General features: G+C 33.4%; 1 protein-coding gene across 1 annotated transcript; it reads left to right on the top strand.

The window, feature by feature from the left end:
- The first annotated feature begins 3,717 nt into the window (after positions 1 to 3,717).
- Positions 3,718 to 6,400, top strand: LOC141712770 (putative F-box protein At1g53370). Its single transcript, XM_074515841.1, has 2 exons — positions 3,718 to 5,288; positions 6,042 to 6,400. The coding sequence occupies exons 1-2, from the start codon at positions 3,940 to 3,942 to the stop codon at positions 6,088 to 6,090; spliced, it is 1,398 nt and encodes a 465-aa protein (XP_074371942.1). The 5' UTR covers positions 3,718 to 3,939; the 3' UTR covers positions 6,091 to 6,400.
- Positions 6,401 to 20,879: the final 14,479 nt, after the last annotated feature.

The raw sequence follows: 20,879 nt of genomic DNA, 5'->3' as shown, positions 1-20,879 counted from the left end.
AAAGAATTTGGTCCATAAATTCACAACAAATCAATACAGCTACGCCTGCTAATCTCTTATAGGTCAAACTTAAACTACGATCCACAAGATCGAATTCTAGGGAATGTACTTGTCCCATACCAAATACACTCCGAAAGATAACTTGGCTCTGAAACCAACTATAACAGCCTGCACTTCTGGACTATTAATTCTATATCAAAACTAATACAAAATATAATTATTAATCCAAAATTTTATTACAATGATGACTATTACAAAAGCGCAGCTAGCGGAAGTTCAAAAGTCAATCTACTCCAAACTTAAGTCCTCGAACTTCATGCTATCTAACTCAATCTCCTGGACAAAACCTGAAATTATAAGTAATGAGCTAAACAACCTAGCAAGAAAACAATAGATCCAACTAGCAGATCAAATAACACATACACATATAACAAAATATGAAAATCTATATGATACGATATACGAAACAAATACTTTCGATACATATTCTTATTCTTAATCGATACACAAAATACACATACCATAAAAATAACAATATTTATGATACGGAGAAAAATAAACCCTGGTTGCATAATTGATATCGCATTAATTATGCCCGGGTTGGGCCGACAATAAAGCCCATTATAAAGTTCCTCAAACCCCGAATATTAATTAATTTCATAATTAATTAATATGGGAAAAATCAGGTGATAAGTAAAATCCAAATAAGAACACAATTCCTTGGAGATTGGCCTCCAAGAAATCTCATGGGATAAGGATTCAATTTCCTGCATTATAGGACTCCAACGTCCACTCTAAATCTGAGACTTGTCCACCAAGCCCCCTAACCTAATTCAAAGGCATCTCATGCCTATATAAGGGGTCTCACCTCACAAATCAAAACTACGTTTTTTAACTTGATCCCTGACAAATAGCAAGATACGTAGGCATCTTGTGAAAGGTAGATTGAGTCACGAGACACGAGAGCAGTCAAATCGAGTCTCAAAGCTCACGAACTCTAGCAATAAATACGACCTAGTTTTTGATCCATAACAAATTCAAAGTCCATAATTCATGTCACGACCACTACAACCCGGTGATAACGACCCTAAATTTTTATAAAACTATCACTACAAACCGGTGACTACGGTCCTAAATTCTTATTCGATATTTTCACAAATCATGACACAAATCAGAGATCCAAAATTATCGTATAGACACCATAAATATACATCTATACATTCACTATAACACATAATACTTTCAAATATATCATCACTTAGCCCGGATTTTGATAATCAAATATAAACGCATAATTACAGTTTTAAAAACACTAGTAAAATCGATCAAAAACTTACTTTAAATTTTGACCAGATCTGATTCACCTTTTTTACCCTCTAAACGCTGTTATCTTTGAAAACACAAAGCACGGAAGTTGTAGAGAATGAAAAGACATTTCCGAAAAATCTAAGATCAACGAATTCTGACTTACTATGAATTTTCTATAAATTTTACAAGACTGCTGATTAAATATAGAGAAGCTCTACGAATTTTAATAATAAAAACGAGGAAGACGAATAAGATGTATTTATAACGATACAAAACCCTATATCTTAACCTACAAGTTATCCATATTAGAATCTGATCTAAATTTTAGGCCCATTAGTCTAATTCAATTTTAAATCCTAATCTTTATCTAATTTTAATACTTTTTATTCTATAATTCAATTATTAATCTAATTCTAAAAATTACGGGAATTACATAATAAGATACTTTTAATTATGATTATAACTCCTGAGTCTGTCGCTTAAATGCAGTTTACCTTGGTTCACGTGATTTGCAGACTATTACGTGAGCCCGTGAGTTTTACCCATTGTGCATTCCGATGGGTAGCGGCTGCGGGTTTTCTATGATAAAAAATATAAGTGCTCCATTATGACTTTTTACTAAATACCAATAATTCTATAATCATATTTTATATCAAACTGGATATAGGTTTACAAAATTATTGCATAGTCGCTATTATACTTTCGTAGTTACAGAACATGAAGCGTCATCAAAGAAAAGATGTATGAATTGTATTGCATTGACATTATCATGTACTAGTTATTTTTATAAATAATGATTTTTGGCTATTATTTACTTTTGTAATTTTTTTTAATAATATATTTTGTAAAATGTATTTTTGTTGCGAGTATAGTGCAACATTCGTGGTTATAATATGTTATATTTTTTTAAACAGGACACTACAATTTTTATCAAAAATTAAAAATTAAATAATCAAACTAAATGGAATATAAATTTGTATCTATTTATTTTTTAAAAAAATCAAATTACAAATTTTTTAGCTTACACACATGGGAAAAGGTCGAAAAATGACATAAATAGCTGGTTTTAATTAAATAATATCAAAATAACATATTTTATAAAATTGTCCAATTTTTGACCAATTGAACTAGATGGTGCCAAACGCGCATACAATGTCTAATATTCGCCAATTACAATCTGTACAAAAAATGGCAGTACCCCCAATTCATGGACTTCAAAATAAATGGAGCTCCTATTTTTTATTATGGACTCAATGTTAAACTTTCTAGCAAAACAGCAAGTAGATTAGTCATACATGCAATAATGTTACACATTTGATGATTGCATATCATAATGAATTACCCCAGCAGAATTTTAAAAATAATTTTATTGAATAACTGTTAGATGCGTATTCAATGCAAAGAAATTAAAGATAAATCAGTGTGATATGCGGATTCACACTTATCCATTGCATAATGCATATTATGTCGGTTATAATTGGCCAATATTTTTTTGTATTATCATAGATAACCCGCAGCCGCTACCTTCGAATGCGTACTGGGTGAGCCCGCTACCCTTTGAATACGTATTGGGTGAGCCCACGGGCTCATCCAAACCCTTCGAATGCGCACTGAGTGAGCCCACGGGCTCACCCAATATTCTGCAAATCACGTAAACCAAGATAAACCCCATTTAAATAACAGACTCTGGTCATAATAATAAATTCTCCTCCGAGATTTAAACCTATGATCAAGAGGATTATGACTAAGAGGATAGTTATCCCCTCTTTAACTAATTGAGTCAAACCAATTGACAAATATTTTGAAGTCCTTTTAAGAGGACAAATTCATGAAAGAAAAATGTTTGGCTTATAAGAGCATCTCCAATAGAGGTTACTAACAAAGTTGTCAAACCATAACAAATCATTAAATATATTATTTTTTAATTTTCTCTCACATCCATGTCACTTTTGACAACATTTATTAAAATTTTGCTACAATAGTTAAACAACTTTAAAGGTTGTCCATATGATCCCTCTATATTAATTTTATATTTAATTCAATATAATAGTGGGTTGAGTATTATACACTTTAGATGTTTTTTATGACTTTTTGTTAATTTAAGAAATAGTCAAGGGATTGCCAAATTTTGACAATCTTGGTAGGTAACCTTTTGGCAATCTCCCAACTCCAATAAACAGGCAACCAAGAGTGTCATGACACGTAAACTTGACAACCTCCTTGGCAACGCCTATTGAAGATGCTCTAAAATTGTATATAAAATTTTGTATAAAATAACATGTCGTGTGTTTTAATCAGAATAGATGTAGTCTATTCACGTCTCCAAGCACATTTAAAACATATCAAGTCAATTATCGAATCATTTTCTATAAATTTTTAATTCCGTATACCTAGCTCTCCTCTTCTTGAAAAGTAACTATGATCGCTTTTGTGAAAGGAAAAAGAGAAGGTAGTCCACTTTTGTAAGAACAGGACAACTCTCAATTATTGAAGCTCAGGAAGGTCTTTGTAACTTGAAACCAACCCTCCTCATCTCTCATTTCCTCAAACACTTGTGGGTATTTCATACCCAACCCCCTCAACACTTCCCCCTGAAAAACCCTAAACCCTGAATCCTCCACTCAGCTCAAAATGGTAAAAAATGGAAAAAACAAGAAAAAATATCACAAACCTACAAAAGCCCATCATCATTCAAGCCCACCACCAGCTGAAGAGAACAAACCCGTCACTGTAAAGACACTACCAGCAGATCTTGTACTTGAGATATTCTACAGGACCCCTGTAAAGTCCCTGGTAAGATGCTATTGTGTTTGTAAATCTTGGTCAGCTCTTATGCATCATCCTACATTTATAGAAATGCATCTTAACTTCAACACTTCAAGAAATAATAAACACCTTTTATGCAACACTGTGTGTGATGATACGCTTAGTCGAAAACTTATTGCGTTTTTACGGCTTACTGGCCCTCCTATTCCTGTCCTCCGTGTTGATACAGAGTTCACTGATAGGCCTAATTACCCTAGGATAATCAACTTCCCTGATTTCTCCAAGCACATGTCTCTTGCGGGTTCAATTAATGGCATTGTTTGTTTAGCTCATTATATGGAAATGTTTGGACGTTTTGTTGCGTTATGGAACCCTGCTATTAATTATTGGAAACCCATTGTGGTTTCAGAAACGCAGACTATATATGATAGGTTGGATGATATGTCGTTTGGGCTGGGTTTTGATGCTGTGGCAGATGATTTCAAGATTATACGTGTTGTTCCTGTTTCTATTCCGCCTAACTATGAGAAGTTTTGTTGGTCACGAGTTGAAATTTACTCTGCTAATCGGGATGTTTGGGAAGACGTTGATAAGGGGGGAGTTATACCGTTCCAACCTAAAGTAAGACATTGTAATTTTATTGTCAAGGGTGTTCCGTATTGGATAGGGGTTGATGCAGACTCGAGGGATTATGAGCCATCTATGACTGGTCAACTACAGGTTTTGGGAAGAATTGATCCTTTGACTGGGCTGTTTAAGGTCGCGTATCCAGAACATATCAAGAATCGGAGTACTTTGGTGTATCCTGTGAATTTAAAGGATTCAGTTGCTGCTCTAATTCAATCACCTGGTAAGCATCCAAACCAAATGGTTGATTTGTATGTGCGGGATGAGAACACTGCTAGGTGGACAAAGATGTATAGTATTGGGCCACTTGGTTTTGAAGGCATGCGGATTCCTCAGTGCTTTAGCACTGGTGAAATTGTACTTGAGACATGGACAGGGAACATCAATATTTATGACTCTTCTGATCGGGTCACTTATATCTGTGACCCTAAAAACAGTAGCGTGCTTCTTTACAATGAGATTGACACTCTAAGGCCATTTTGGTTTATGTCCTACAGTCATGTGGAGAGCCTTGTATGTGTTAAGGGAATGGTACAGATTGGGAAGGAGCGAAGAGACAAGAAGACTAACCCTAATATGAAGAATTGGTATTTGTATTTATTAGCTTTGATTCTTATTTTATGTGTTCATACTGTGCTTTCTAATTGTTTATGAAATTTGAATGTGCTGAGCTTGCTGATGGGTTCTAATTGAAGTGCTTAATAAACATCCGCAGAATATGACATCTAAGTAATTCACTCAATCATTAGGTCTACTGATCATATTGTTAAGTTGTGTGTAAGTTATGAACAATGCTATGATTTTAGACTGTTGCACTGGGCATGACTTTAAAAGTTTATCAGTTCCACTTTGATAGTCAGTTTCCTTTAGTGCTCTGCTATTGTAGCTTTTATTTGTAGTTGTATTTAAAGTGGTGCATTAAAGTAAGCATACTTTAGCCAAGGAATTAGGAATATGCAAGGTGGAATAAGTTTTAGGTAGCATTTAGTTGCTCAAAAATACAGAAATGTGATAATCCCCATTACAATGTTTAAAAACTAGTCTCTCCTGTTAGGAACATATTAAACATCCTGCATACTCTTTGGTTAAAAAGAATTAGTATGGCTGATATTTCATTTTGAGATTACGAATAGGGATATAGTACTATAAATTTCTATAAGATATTCTATGTTTCTGAAATGGTAGGTTGTAATTAGCTGTTCTCAGCGGTTTAGCAATAAAAGTGAGTTAGCGGGTCAAATGCCAAAAAATGTGGGGTCTAAATTTAATTGAAGGGAGGTGAAAGCTTTAATTTTTAGGTATTTTAAGTTATGTTTATAGATTTTGATTTCCACTTGCAGGATTGAATTCTTGTCTAGAGATTTTGAATCGGCTTTGCATGATCTTTAAATGAATCTGCTGCTATATGGGTGGTGCGGGCAGGAGTACAGCCAGGCTGTTAAAAATTATTGTATGTAATGCTTCTCAATAATGTTACCTTAGTCCCTTGTATAATGACAGTGGAGATGAACTCATGTTGTTTAAATTTCGATGCAAGTCAAATCTTAGCTTTGTATGCAACTTTCCTCCTGTCGGACGTGATCATGTGGCTTCTTAGGGATAAATGTTTGGATCACTGTGAACATATACAATGTTGTTACTTTATTTGTCGTATCTTTACCCTTATCAGGATATGTGATATGTCATATTTTGCGTCCCAGACCTTGGAGCTCACATGTATTAACGTACTTGCTGATAAAACATTTCAAGTTATTCTTATGCTTCGTATTCTATTTGCACATGCAAATTCAAAAGCTAAATTAGACAAGTGCGCAGACAAATATAAACAATGCTATTACAACATGCTAATTTCTGAGGCATTTAGAAATTGTAAGTTGTAACAGAAGTAAAGCCCGGACCAAAAGTTACCGGAGGGCTGCTGTGGTTCTGGTTCATATTAATTAATATTGTATAAAATTCTGTAAGCAAATAAATAAAATTTAAACAAGATTATGTTTCATTCCCGGATAAGCATGATATATAAGCAGAACAGAACAAATTTTAATGAGAGGGCATTAAAACTAAGGATATCAGGCCAATTTTTATATTCGTTCACGAATCAAGACTAAGGATATGAGGTCAACTTCTAGATTTATTTACGAATCAAGATTAATATTCTTGAAAATACGAAGAGGCCAAAGAGAAAAACTTCCAATAATAATTTATTGGATATTGACTTGACGTTGGAGCTATTTTTGGAGCAGAAAAAAACCAAAAATAAATATGAAAAGCGAGTACCCTAACCTTTTTCAGCACGAAATAAACCAATTTTACATGTCGATGGCTTATGCCCTATCAATTGAGACACTTTCATTGATACTTGTAATCTATTTTTGCTTATTGATAACTAAATAATAATATATCTCAATTTACATAATCAGTGAAAGATATTTTGGGGACAGAAGCAAACTAGGTATGAAAAGACTAACCAATCTTTTCGTTTCAAATCCTTCACGCACAAGGCAAAGAGAACTATCATTCTTGGATCTTGAGAGAGCTACAATTGTGTCTTGTCCCTGCCTCTCTAAGTCTACCAAAACGAAGTCTTGAATCGGCCATACATTAGAATAACTTTCTCCAGCTTCCACTTGCCAACCTTTCATCTTTAAGAGCTGTAGATAAATTCACAGGTTGGTTGACTTATCACATATATGTACTCGATGTAAACAAAGATATAATGCACATGAATAAAACACAAATAACACACATTTTTTACTACACTCGCGTGAAGCATCAATGTTAGGCAAGTATACAGCAGGTAGAACGATGATTACTACCACATATGCCGATGAAGTATATATCAAATCCAATATGCAATCACATGAACAGCATGTATGTACGTAAATCAGGTTTTTATGACTCGGAGCATCTGCGAGGCTTTAGTTATTGCTTGGATATAAGGCCAACCATTAGTATCTGTACTACAAATTAGCAAATCACTCATAATCGGAAATAAATTTTATCTAACGTCGTTCTGTTAAAAAGGGTTGGAAAACTGTTAAAAATAAGTGTTTTTTTTTCACTTTGCACACCTCGAGGGGTGCAGAGTGTGAAAATTCTGGAAAAACACAAATTTATTTATATAAAATAGTTTTAATTTAAAAAAAAATTACGAAAGATAAAATATTTCGGGTAAAATGATAATTAATTAATTACTATTAAATATCATGCTATTACTTATTATTTTTCAAATAAAATGACCAAAAATCATATACTATTAAATAAAAAATATTTATTAGACCTAGTTTGCTCCAATAAATTAAACTTGATTTATAAAGCGTGAAGGTACTGGCCCCAATACAGCCAACTTGCGTAATCCACAAGACCATCACAGACCCAAATAAACACTCTGAACTGTTACAAACTCCCCACATAAACTTATAACGTATTTTTCGGGCTGAATAGAGAGCCCATAAGTTCGAATCGTTTCGCTTTAGTCACTGTGGGATAATACCAGTTGAGTTCGTGTCCCCACCTCTGAATCTCTGAACATGGAGAATCAAGCTTTTAAAAGTCGGCTTTAATACCATATGCAACAACCCAATCAAATCCCGAATCTTTTTTGAATATCGGATCAAGTCTCATTTTCGAGTCTGGTATGAAGTGCAACACAAAGGGGGGTGAATGTGTTTTATAGATCAACATGCACGGTTTACATAACTTGCACTAAAATAGACTAACACATTTTCCAAAACTACTTTTTCTATTTCCATTTCTAGTGTTAGCAAATCTATGCAGAATCTACTAGATCTGTGATCCTCTTTTGTCCAGTTCATCTTGACACTTGATCTTGTATTCTTCAAGCTGCATTTGTAGGTTTTTTCAATTCAGTGATATAATTATTTGTTGACTGATAATCTTGAATCTTCAAGTTGTATGTATTTTGAATTATGAAGTTATTTGTCGAGATCTCTTTTGTTGTCTAGAGATGTCACATATAGATAAGTAAAATGACTTATCGATATCTCAAGTTCTTTACATGACTTTTGACTTGTCGATGTCTCCAGTTCTCTACAAGTAGAATGACTTGTCGATATCTCTAGTTCTCTACATGAGGAACAACATTATTCAACTACACGCTTCTATACTTTTCTCCGATGTATGATCAGGATTGATCTTCTTCCAGAGTTTAATCCTTAGCTTGATAGTTGTTCATAGAAAAATCCTCTAGTCTAATTTACTTAGCATTTTTACAGACTCAAGAAATACAATTACATGATAAAATTAGATTATCATACAACTTACCCTTAGGGTTGTCAAGATGACTCAGTCTTGTTATATACACGCATGTCTTGCACAACATAGTCCAAAATAAGTCGAAGATTACTGGTCTAGCATCCAATCTGAGTAGTTCACAAGCCCACAATATGCCATGTCAAGAGCCATGATCCCAATATTAATTATTAAATTTTTATGTATTTATCTAGCCAAATATATAACTGATAATATATAACTCATATCCAAGTTACATCCATTATAGAGTAGCCTTCAAGTAACCAAAACTCGTAAGATATAAGATTGTTACATTGTAAGGTTTTAAGCCCAATTAAAGATCGAGAATTGCTTACAAAGTCTCCCAATTATAACATAAAACCTAGACTCTCAAAGTCTATATAAACGACATGACATGACCCTTCGTTCTTATAACTATATTTTTGACTTGACTCTCTATACACTAGAGATATGCCGACATCTTATGAAGGAGTTAAAACTCGAAACTGTCAAAATCAATGCATTATTACGCAATAATTTTTTTAACAAGAGCCAATTAGAGGCGGACAATGAAAACATTTTTTTATTAATTATTTATTTTACCCGAAGTTTGTTACTTTCTAAATTTTTTCAAAATTGAAGTTATTTTATATAAATAATTTTTTTCCAGAATTTTCAGACTTTGTAGTTTGCACCCCTCGAAGGGTGCAAAGTGAAAAAAATTGATTTTTAACGGTTTTCCAACCCTTTTAACGGAACTCCGTTAAAAGGGTGTAAACTGCAACGACTTTTAAACTATTAGGTGCAAAGTGTAATAAATTAAAGTATGAGACTAAAATGAAAAAATATCCAAACGCAAGGGGTGCAAAGTGCTAAAAGCTCAACATTCTAACACGTTAAATTCAATAAACCTCTAATATTTATCTACCTTTGGTTTGGACATACTTCTGAAGCACCAGAACTTGAACCAACATACAAGTGCTCTCGACCAAGAAAGGATATTGTAGAGGGAACGGAAACAGGAGTTTTCTCCATGACCACATATTCCATTTTAGTGCATCTATAAAAAATTAGAACTAAACTTAAAAGACCCATATAAAACATTCAAAAAGGGAAACAATAAAAAGTATCCTCACATTGAAATGTAAACGCTTATACGATATTTGAAATTGTGTAAAAAATCAGTTTAATTTATGAAGTTGATTATTTTTATAGTTATGTTAGGAATTGTAAGTTCCTGAGATGTTTTGTTACTGTTCTTGGTTCGTTTTAGTAATATAAGCTGCCATCAATAGATATATCAAAGAAATAGAGGCATAATTAGAGATTTTCGGGGGGGGGGGGGGACCAAACTTCTCCAATATTTTGTTACTCGGATGTTTTTTTTACTATTTTTTAATGCTTCTGAATTCCTCAGATTCAATTCAACTATTAAACCTACACATCTCACTTAAGTAATATCAAACTCCTACAAAACTGTATGCTAACAGAGCAATCTAAACCTATCTTAGTCTACTTATAAAACATTTCCTGAGCACAAAACTACTATGTTTCCAGGACTTCTAAATTCTAATCAATTTAGTCAGCACTTCTAAAAAGCTTAAAATGTGGGAAACTAACCTTTTCTGATCGTGATAAATCTGAAATCTATGAACTAAGTCCTCACCAACAATCAAATATCTCCAATCATCAATCGCTCCATAAGATGCAACAACAATTATAATTTTGGTCTGGTTCGTCCTAAAAAAAACACTAATTCGGTTTTCGTTCTGTTCGGTTCGGTCTGGTTTTTGGACTGAACTGCTCGAATGCTCGGAATTACCTCAAAAGCTCAAGACATGGATATAAGAATGTTTTATTATATTGCAGTTGTAATAAATGAAGCCAAATATTTGACTTACATTGTTGATTATCAAATAAGGAGAGTCACTACCATATGCAAAACATGAGATCTTTCTTTTGCTAAAAATCAGCACACCGCATATAGGTTCTGTCAAAGGAATAAGGGCTTTCGGCTCTTCGCTAAGATTTATTGACCAAAAACGCTTGAAAGATTTTTTTTCTCATTTAAAAAATTCACTTCACATGCTTTGAGAATATAAGAACCATATTTATATGGCAAAAATAAAACTTCAAAATTAAAACAGAAAACAGTTGCTATATTTTTACAGGGTAAATTTAAATACTTTATTAAATCTGTAAAGAATAATACAAAGATATTCTTTTTTTCTTATTTATATATTCTCTCTTTCTTTCTGTAATATCCGGGATATATCGTGTAATTATTTTTGCTAATAAATAATTAATATTTGTGTTCAGTATCTATTCTGTGAATTAATTGTTAAATATTAAATGTGTTTGAATGTTTAAAAATATTATTAATTGAGTATTTTAATTTTTATATGTCCAAAATAAAATATAGATAATTGTCATATCTTCCTAATTATTTTTATGTTGATTTATGGATTTATAAGGATCATATGAAATTTATAAAATTTTTTTCCGAGTATTTAAAATCTATTTTATAAAAACGGGAACCAACCGACGTCATCCGTTGTTACGTTTTTGGAACCCGAAACTCTTCCGAGAACTCCTTCTGAACCTAATTGTAATATTCCGAGCATATTCCATGTTTCGACTTTTTCGATCCGGCGTACGGTTTGTCCTGCGCGGGTCCCGGCGCAACATTTTCGATACAATATTCGTTTCGGTAAATCAATAAAACTCGTATTTTCGATAAACGGGAGCTTTTTATTATCACCTCGTAGTACGTGTAACCAGGCGCTGAGACCAAGACCGCAGTACAAATTGTACTGTTTGGATAACTGTCCCGAAAACCGATACCGTTTGGATCAGTTTTTATAAATAAACGTACCGTTTTATATCCGGAATGATCCAACGGGATACTAATTTTCCGTAAATATAAATAGCCTTTTACCGTATTTTATTTCGTATCAAAATCATTAACAGACAGTTAATTATATAAATTTCCAGTGAAAATTCCTATATTCATATAATCTTCAAAGAATCAAACCAACAAACGGAGGTGTTACCGGAGTCCGTTTGGAAAGCTCGAGTACTCAATCCAAAGGTCTTGAGGTGTTCTATCAGATTCTGTGTTCCAAATCACTGCAGAAATCAAGGTTTATTTTCTGAAAAATTATTTATTTTCGAATTAATTTTATTAAAAATATGAATTTTTGTTCGGATGATTGTTTGTATGATTTGATGCTTGCATATTGTAGAGCTTGTTTTCCTGATGATTTTTATATGTCATACGTCTGATTTATAGTTCAATAACATGTTCAAAATTGAGTTTAATTCTCGAATTTTAAAATTAGGGTTTATAACCCGTATGAATGTTCTTAATTGAATTTGGGGGTTTCTTATTTCGGGATGGATAGATGTTGTGGTATAGTGGGTTGTATTCTCTGTGAAATTTGCAATCTATTCGTACCAGTTTCACAAATCGACGAGGTCTGTAGAGAAGGGAGTTGTCATTTGAAGTTTACATCGAATTCGCCGAAAACCGGCGAACTTCTCGGCCAAATTCCGACCAATTCAGGGATTGTTAGGTCGATTTGATGGCATAGTTATGTTCCTGATGAATTGTAGATGTGATCTGGTGGTGGTGGTGGCCTGAGCATCCCTGGATCGTCTTCTCCGGCGAGACAGGACATTTTCCGGCGACCCCCTGTAAAATTACAGTTTAGTACCTGAATTATTGGGGAAGAAACAGTTAGGTCCCTGAGGTTTCCAGAACTTGCAAATTTTGGATTCCTGTTTTAAAAATATTTAAAAATCATATTTCCTATTTATTTTTATTATAAAAATTCGATTTTAATTTCTGAAAATTCCAAAAATTATTATTTTAATTCCAAAAATTATTTTTAATTCAAAAATAAATCTGAATTAAGTAGTTAATTAATTTCAGTTAATTTTTAATTGATTAATTAGTCAATTAATTCAAAAATTAATTGATTAATTGATTTTATTAATTATTAATTGATTTTAATTAATTATTTAATTAGATTTAATTATTTAAAAATGATTTAAAAATTCCGAAAAATAGTTTTGAGCTTTAAAATATTATTTTAAGTAAGTAAGTGTGGTTGGCTTGTGTGCATACTTTAACCTGTTGCGATTCGTGGTAGTTGATAAGTAGGGTCACTGCATATTATTATTATCTTTATTATTATTATAAGCAGGTTATAAATAAGGTGTATGTGTGTGGACCCCAAACTTCTGACCCGGGTTTGGAGGGCGCCACACTTTCTCTCTCTCTCTCTCTCTCTCTCTATATATATATATATATATATATATATATATATAACATACACAATAACATAATCAAATATTATTTCTATATTAATTCATAATAAGTAAAAATATAGCAAAATGCACAACATTCTTTACTCTACTCATGATGAAAGTATGCAATACTATAGTTTTGCAGAACACCTGGTACATGACAACAATTGTTGGCTTCGGGCAACCATAAAGAAACTTGATATCTAAAACCATCTCATCCAAAAACCTACAAATATTGACATAATTGACAAAGAAATCAATTTGCAAAATTAAGAAATACATAATCTAGTTTTAGGAAATATAGATGTATACCCTATGTTGTATGCTTTTCCCAAGCGACCTTCTTTAATGACATGAATCACCTAATTTCAAAGTAATATAAAAATCATCAATTAAATTACGCATGAATTAATGATACCTCAAAGCTAATATAATTATAGTTTTTTTAGAAAATATTATATTGGATAAGATTAAGAATTAATAATACCTCAAAGTTGCCTACATATTGGTGTAATTCAATTAATCCCCACTCTCTACTAATTATACCAATCTACAAAAACTTATTTATGTAAAAAGATCATGCAACTTAATATTAACTAAAACTATTTACTCGGCAATGAACTGAATTGAATGATACCTAATTCTAAGATACTCTCGCGTGGAAGCTGGGATTTTCACACTCGACCTACACAATAACAAGCAGTTGGCAAAAAATAAATCAAACAGAAAGGAGCTTTGAGACTAAATGGCGAGACCTTGTTAGAAGTTCAAATTTATTTAGATTCCATGAAGCACAAAATAATTATGTATAGTAGACATGAAAAGAAGCCTTGTCTCACAAGGTTGTGGACCATCACTCATCAGCGCCACAAGAGATTCAAGTAATACGACTTTTCCATAAATTTGGATGTCAAACAAAGGCTGTAAACCAAAACATAACAAATATATACATATAAATTAACCTTAAATATTTCACATTCATCTGAAATGTAATTTCAGTTGCATATATCATATGTGTATGTGTGCAGGCGTGTGTGCTTGGAGGGAGGGATGGGGTAACTCACCTCTAAAACATCACCAATCAACTTAAATATTTCAAGCTACTGGCCTTTCCTGTTTTGAATAAATATAATCATAACCAGGATTCATAATCATCAATAACTATACACTTTCATTACAAAATATCCATTTTTACTTCTACTTACACAATCACGAGACCAAGGTCAACAAACCGTGCAACACAGGAATGAGTCACCACCTAAGAAGCACGAGTGCGGGTGCGGCATCGGTGGGCATTAAGGTAATACGTAAATTAGGCAAATTTGAAAATATGAGGATTCGGATGCGGCCGGATACATTATAAAATATATTTTTTTCAATACTTATTATATTTATTTAATAAATTTGATTGATTAAAAATTATTTTAATTGAATTTAATATTCATTCTAACCAAATTAATAATTATATTTTTTCATAATTTTAAATTCAGATTATTTTCAATATATAATATTTGGGGAGCGGTGTTTAATCCTTTCCTTTTTTGACAGATTTTAATCCTTTCACTCAATTACATAAAAACAACTAACTCATGTCACCTCAATTATTTATGTCAAAAAATATCCACTCAGTTACATATATAATATTAAATTATATAGGGAGTGCAACTCATGTGACCTTTACCTTTATCAACTTCACCTCCTCAAAAAAAATAGATAATAGATATATACATACGCGGAACATGACCTATACACCTGTATCTAGATATCCAAATTAGATGAAGCTCCGAAGCCGCAGAAGTTGTGACGGGCGAATGGAAGCGACGATGATGAAAACGAAATGGGTCTCCTCCCTTCTATTCTCCTCCCAGTGCTCGTTAATTGAAAGTCAAATGATAAGGGATGTTGCCCAGTAAAGTAATTGTTTAAGGGGGGTTGGATACAATTACTAAACAAATCGATGTATTATGAAAGTAAAGTAAGAATAGATGAATCAAATAACAGTTTATATTGATCTTTGATAAACTGTTACAAAATTCTCTCAAGAATAATATTCTTAAGAGCTGCTAGGTTATCGAATACTCAAGTTAAGCACCATACATAAAGTGTTAACATATTATGTGTTTATATACTACACAGGTACAATCAGTCACTATCAATCACAAGATATGTTACAATATAATTCTCCCACTTTCTATACATATCTAAATCAACTACGATCCTATAAATCAGCACGTTCTGATTTATCTCACAGTTCTGACTTGTCATCCAAGTTATTCTCAACGGATAACCTGATCAACAGATATATGTTTTAGCTTCGACGAATATTCATATGTGGATATCAATGGATGACTGAATAGATTGTCAACAGATGATAATGAAGCTTTCAAAGAATTATCATATCCTGATAATTGATCATATCTTAATTGATAAACATATCCTGATTCCTCTGTCAGATCCTGACGCCTTGATAAATCCTGATTTCTGACATAGACAACTCCTTAAAATCTCCCCCGATTTTTGCTTTGCATAATGAGCATAAATTCCAAATTAATGTCTAGTGCCAAAAACCAAAGAGATAAATTATAGAGTACAAAGCATACTTTGTTTTAGACTTTAATATTCATATTTCTTGATAAACTCTGCAGTATCTATGAACAAAAGCTTTAACTCTGTCATCAATCTTTTTCAATAATATCTCTTCTAATTTGATCTTAAAGTTCTTCTCATATCCAGATTTATCTGACAGTTGATAGATAGCAGCCCTTAAGTTTCTGATAGAAGTTCTTTCAATCATCAACTCTTCCAGTGTCACATAGAAAGCTTTAGAACCATCAGGATTCATGGTTATATTTTTATGTGTAAGAACATTTTCAATCACAGCTTCTCCTTTTTTATGTTGACTTCTTGTCCTTTGAAATTTACGTATATAGGAATATATGATCCAAAGTAATATTGACCATCATCCAGTATCCTCTTTTTAATATTGGAAAGAATCATTTTTGACCATAACCTTGAAGTTTCATCTTCAACTCTTAGCAAATAGTGAATGTACTTCAGTTCCTTTGTAGACATGATCAGTAGTTCATCAAGTGAAAGAACTTGAACTTGATAACTTTGCAATAAGAGTAAGATCTTTTGTTTAGGTTCAGAACTATCATATTTGTCAAGTATAATATTCACAGCTTCAAGTCTATCCAGATGATCAACAGTTACTTCCTGACCAGGATTATCAGCAAGAGTGAAGTTCAACAACTTTAAGTTGACAAGTTTGGCTTCATGATATCCTATTTCAGCTCTTGTGAATGATTCAATCAACTTGAGATTCTTGTCTTGTAATAACCAAGACTTTTTATCTCCCATGGTATTAGAACCAGGTAAATAATCTATCCTTATTCTTCTAGAAGTAAAGCTCAATTTTTCTTTACAAATAAGATCAGCAGTTTTTCCTCATTTGTATTTGTTCTTGATCTTTGGAAAGACTTGAGCTTTTCTTTCTGCTCTTTCATGTAAAATCTTCATATATGTACTCCTTCATCTGTTCCTTTCAAATCTTCTAAGCATATTTTTGTATGCTTAATTTGCTTGGTCAAAAACAATTCTGATTTTTCCTTCATGTGCCCTTTCTTATCTGTCAAAAGCCATTTCTTCTTCCTTGAAGTTTTCAGCATTAAAGGCTTCAACATAAGAAGAGAGAATCTGTAAATCCATTATAAATAGAATTTCTTCATTTTCATTTGTTAGGTAATGAATAACACACAGAGGGGGGGGGGGTGAATGTGTTTTACTGTTTTTAGGCTTTTCTTGAAAGTTAATGGTTGAACAAAGTAAATTAAATCTTGTAGAGAAAAGTGTTCATGCAAAATTTAAACTTGCAGATAATAGAGAACACAGATCTTCAAAACTCACTTAATTTTTTATTAAAAATTAAGACTATTTTGCTACAAAATTTCTAAGCTCTTTGATGTTAAAGAGCTCAGCTTCTTCTTGAGAGTGATACAAGATATTTGATCTAGATTGTTACTACTGACTAAGGACCAGTATTAACTTTATAACTCAGTTAACTGCTGGTTTACACAGTGGATAATAAACATGCTATTAGCTTTTCTAAACTGTCACTTGTCATTTCTATTTATTGAAAAGCAAATCTTCCATTTCTGGCTTAGCATATCTTTAGCATCCCGTATTTACTTTAATCTTCCTCTGTCAGTTAATCTTTTCCATTGATCTTGTACACTCTTCAAACTGCTTTTTGTAGACATGTCAATCCAGCTGTTGGATTGTTTGTTGATTGTTTATCTTGGATATTGAACTGATCTGCGATTCTGTACTTTGAGACTGTACCTCGAGATCTCCATTTTAGATCTATAGAACACTTGACATCTCGATAAGTACATAGGCTTATCGAGATCTCTGGCACTCCATATTTATTTTGGCTTATAGAGGTCTTCAGCTTGTCAAGATCTCTAGTCTTCACATCTTCACTTTGACTTGTAGATAAGTCTTAGTTCTCTAATGGAACTTGACTTATCGATAACTCTGAGTTCTCTAGTGAAGGAATGACTTGTCGATATCTCCAATCTTCAGTTTTTCAACTTGGCTTGTCAATAACTTCCTGAGTTCTCTAGTAGCTTTCCTGACTTCTCCACTCCCGGTGGATATTTCTCATCCGTCGAGTAGTGATTGTATCCCAACGGATGTGCCTAACAGCAGTCATCCGTCGGATAGCCAAACTACTATCCCGATGGATGTTCCTCATCCGTCGGTACTCTCTGGAGTTTTCGAATGACTTCTCTATAACATTAAATCTGTGACTTGTAGAGATCTTGACTTAGAATATTTTTCTCCAAATAGATTTATTCAACTCGAAGCTTCTTCAAAATTCTTCTGAGGCATAATCTTCTTGATCTTCTTCCAGATAGAATCCTTAGGCTTGATACTGTTTTAGGAAAAAGACTCCAGTCTGCTCCTTTGCATTTTTATAGACTTTAAGTGTAACAAGTACAAAATAAAAATTTAGATAACAATACAACTTACTTAGGGTTGACAAATTGTCTTGGTCTTGTTAAAGTACATGCATGTCTTTTACAACAATCTCCCCCAATTTGTGAGAAGATTGCTTAACACAAATTCATGCATGTTAAAAAGACTAACCCCAAGTTTAAAACTGATGAAATATAAAATTTAAAACATAAAGCTTGATCGAATTACAACTTGTACAATATAAGATTCACCAGGTTCCATGATTACAGGAATCAGGTAAAAACAGTTTTTACATCTGCTTCTTTTCTAAGTTGATCCTTCAATTTATCAAGAATTTCAAGTTCTTCTATGATAGGTGTTCCACTTAGAGCTTCAACAAGTTTTTATCTTGCTGCCTTAGAATAACCTTGATCCAGAAACTCTATGCAGAATCTTGAGACTCCACCAGCTCTAATGTTTAGAAATCTCCCATCTTTAGAAATTCTACTCATTCCTTTTGCTTACAACTCTTCTGATCTTTTTATAAACATATCTATTTCTTCATCATGTTTCTTTCTTCTTTCTCCAGCTTCAGCCTTATCTCTTTTATTTGTTTCCTCCCTTTCAATCAACCATTCAGCCAAAGATGATCTCCATATCCTTGTAACAGTGTCCTTGCCTTTTAACAAACTTAACACTCTCTTAATTTCTGTGGGATCCAAAGAGTCCATTAACTTTTTGTTTAAAAGAGTGAATGTCCCATCCTTAAAATAAACTATAACTTCTCTCAGGGATACAACCCAGATTTTAACAATTTCCTCAGCTAGATGTTGGAAATGGTCTTCATCTGAGGTGCACCAATTTAGAGGTAGAAAGTCAGATTCCTTAAAGCAATTACAGATGGCCCTTTCAGTGACTTCCACTTCCTTTGTAGGCTTGACTTTCTTAGGCTTTCTCCCAACAAATTTGAGCTTGAATTTTAGTGAAGTTTTGGCTAAAGGTAGGGTTGTCATTTTCTTAAGATTTGTGTGGCTTGAGGTGATTGTAATTTTTAGGAAGGAGTTGGTAGTTTGTCTGTAAAGAAATTTTGGCTTAGATGTTTGGGAAGGTTTGATGTTCGAGATAGTTGATGCTATAGATTGAGCAGAGGTTTGAGCTAGTTGTGTTTGGATTTTTAGGGATTGCTGAGTTTCTGAACTATCATGTCTTCTCTTACTTCTTCTCTCAACAGTTTTCTTCTTCTTATCATGTTCCTTCTTCTTCTCACCACCCTTGCTTCCAGATGGCTTAGCAGAGTGACTTGAATTTGAGCCAGAAGGATTTTAATCATCTTTCTTCTGTTTATCATCATCCAAATTATCCTTGTTGATTTGTGTTTTGGGCAAGTTGGCTTCTGCATTATTCAGATATCTTCTCAACAATTTTATCATCTCCTCATCTTCAACAGTTTTGTTCCTTTTTGCTTTCAACTCAGTTTCAAGAGTCATGATGAGCCTTTTGTTGGCCATGACACACTGTTTAGGAACTAGAAAGTGTTTGGTAGTAGGACAAATGTATGCCACTCCCTTGCTAGACTGTAGATAAGCTTCTGGGAAAGTAGCCACTTGTGCATTCTTCAATTCTGTTAGCAAGAGAGTGTCTTCATGAATCACTACTCCGACTTTGCTTATCAAATATCTAATTCAGATGCCCTCCTAGAGATAAGACAGTTGAGGGACACCTGCATACATCTGTCTACCCCTGAGTCATTGATGTTGACCACTATCCTTCTTTCCTTTAAATTGTCTTTTGTCACCAAGATCACTCTTATTGAGTTTATTGTCCTGTCCAATGCTTTCTTGTAGGTGGAGAAATTGTCATTGAGAGAAGATCTGAGTGCCTTAAGCAATTCATCAAACTCCCTGCTTAGACTGGGACCCTTAGCTGCTTTAAAAAGTCTCTCCATTCCAATATCAACTTTTTAACTTAAGCTCTTTTCAGCACTTTGGACTTGTTGTTGAGATGACCTTGATTGTGCCAATCTAGCCTCTATCTCCCCCTTAGTCTTGTTGGCAGGCATGAGAAAGGGAGTAGGTATTTCAGGCCTTACTTGCTCAGGAAGTGAAAGTAGTGGTATGTTGAGTTTACCCATGATGGCTCCTAAAACTACAAAATTCTGCATTTGAAGATGCTTATGGGAGTCCACCAGAGTGTGAATATCTGTTTGTTGGCTCTTGACAAGAGATGTCAAAGCCTGAACTTGTGCAGTGAGAGAGGAGTTGGAGTCTTGCAACGTTGTGACTTGATCCTGTAGAGACTGAATTTACAGATTTGTTGAAGTGGATCCAGGCTGATAAGAGCTGCTAGATGTGCCAAAATGTTCTTCTATAGCCTCTTTGATCCCTTCCATTAGCAATGCTGAGGGCTTAAATCTGCTATGGTGAAGTTGATCCAGCTGGACCTTGGTCTCATTTGAATGAGTAATTTGTTTCTGGATCATTTCATGGAGATTGGTGAACGATTGTTTGAGGTTTTTGACTTCCTTCTCAATGGAGGCAAGATCCATCCTAGCCATTTGCTCAGTAAAATGCTGGAATTTCTTAGAGATCTGCTCTTGAGATGGTATGATCATGTCCATCTTCTCATTTACCAATTTTCTTATTCTGTCTTCATGGCCA

This window comes from Apium graveolens, chromosome 3 (assembly GCF_009905375.1).
Source record: "Apium graveolens cultivar Ventura chromosome 3, ASM990537v1, whole genome shotgun sequence".
NCBI classification, from domain to species: Eukaryota; Viridiplantae; Streptophyta; class Magnoliopsida; order Apiales; family Apiaceae; genus Apium; species Apium graveolens.
The sequence above is the reverse complement of the archived record's forward strand: the minus strand, read 5'-3'. Positions and strand labels throughout refer to the sequence as shown.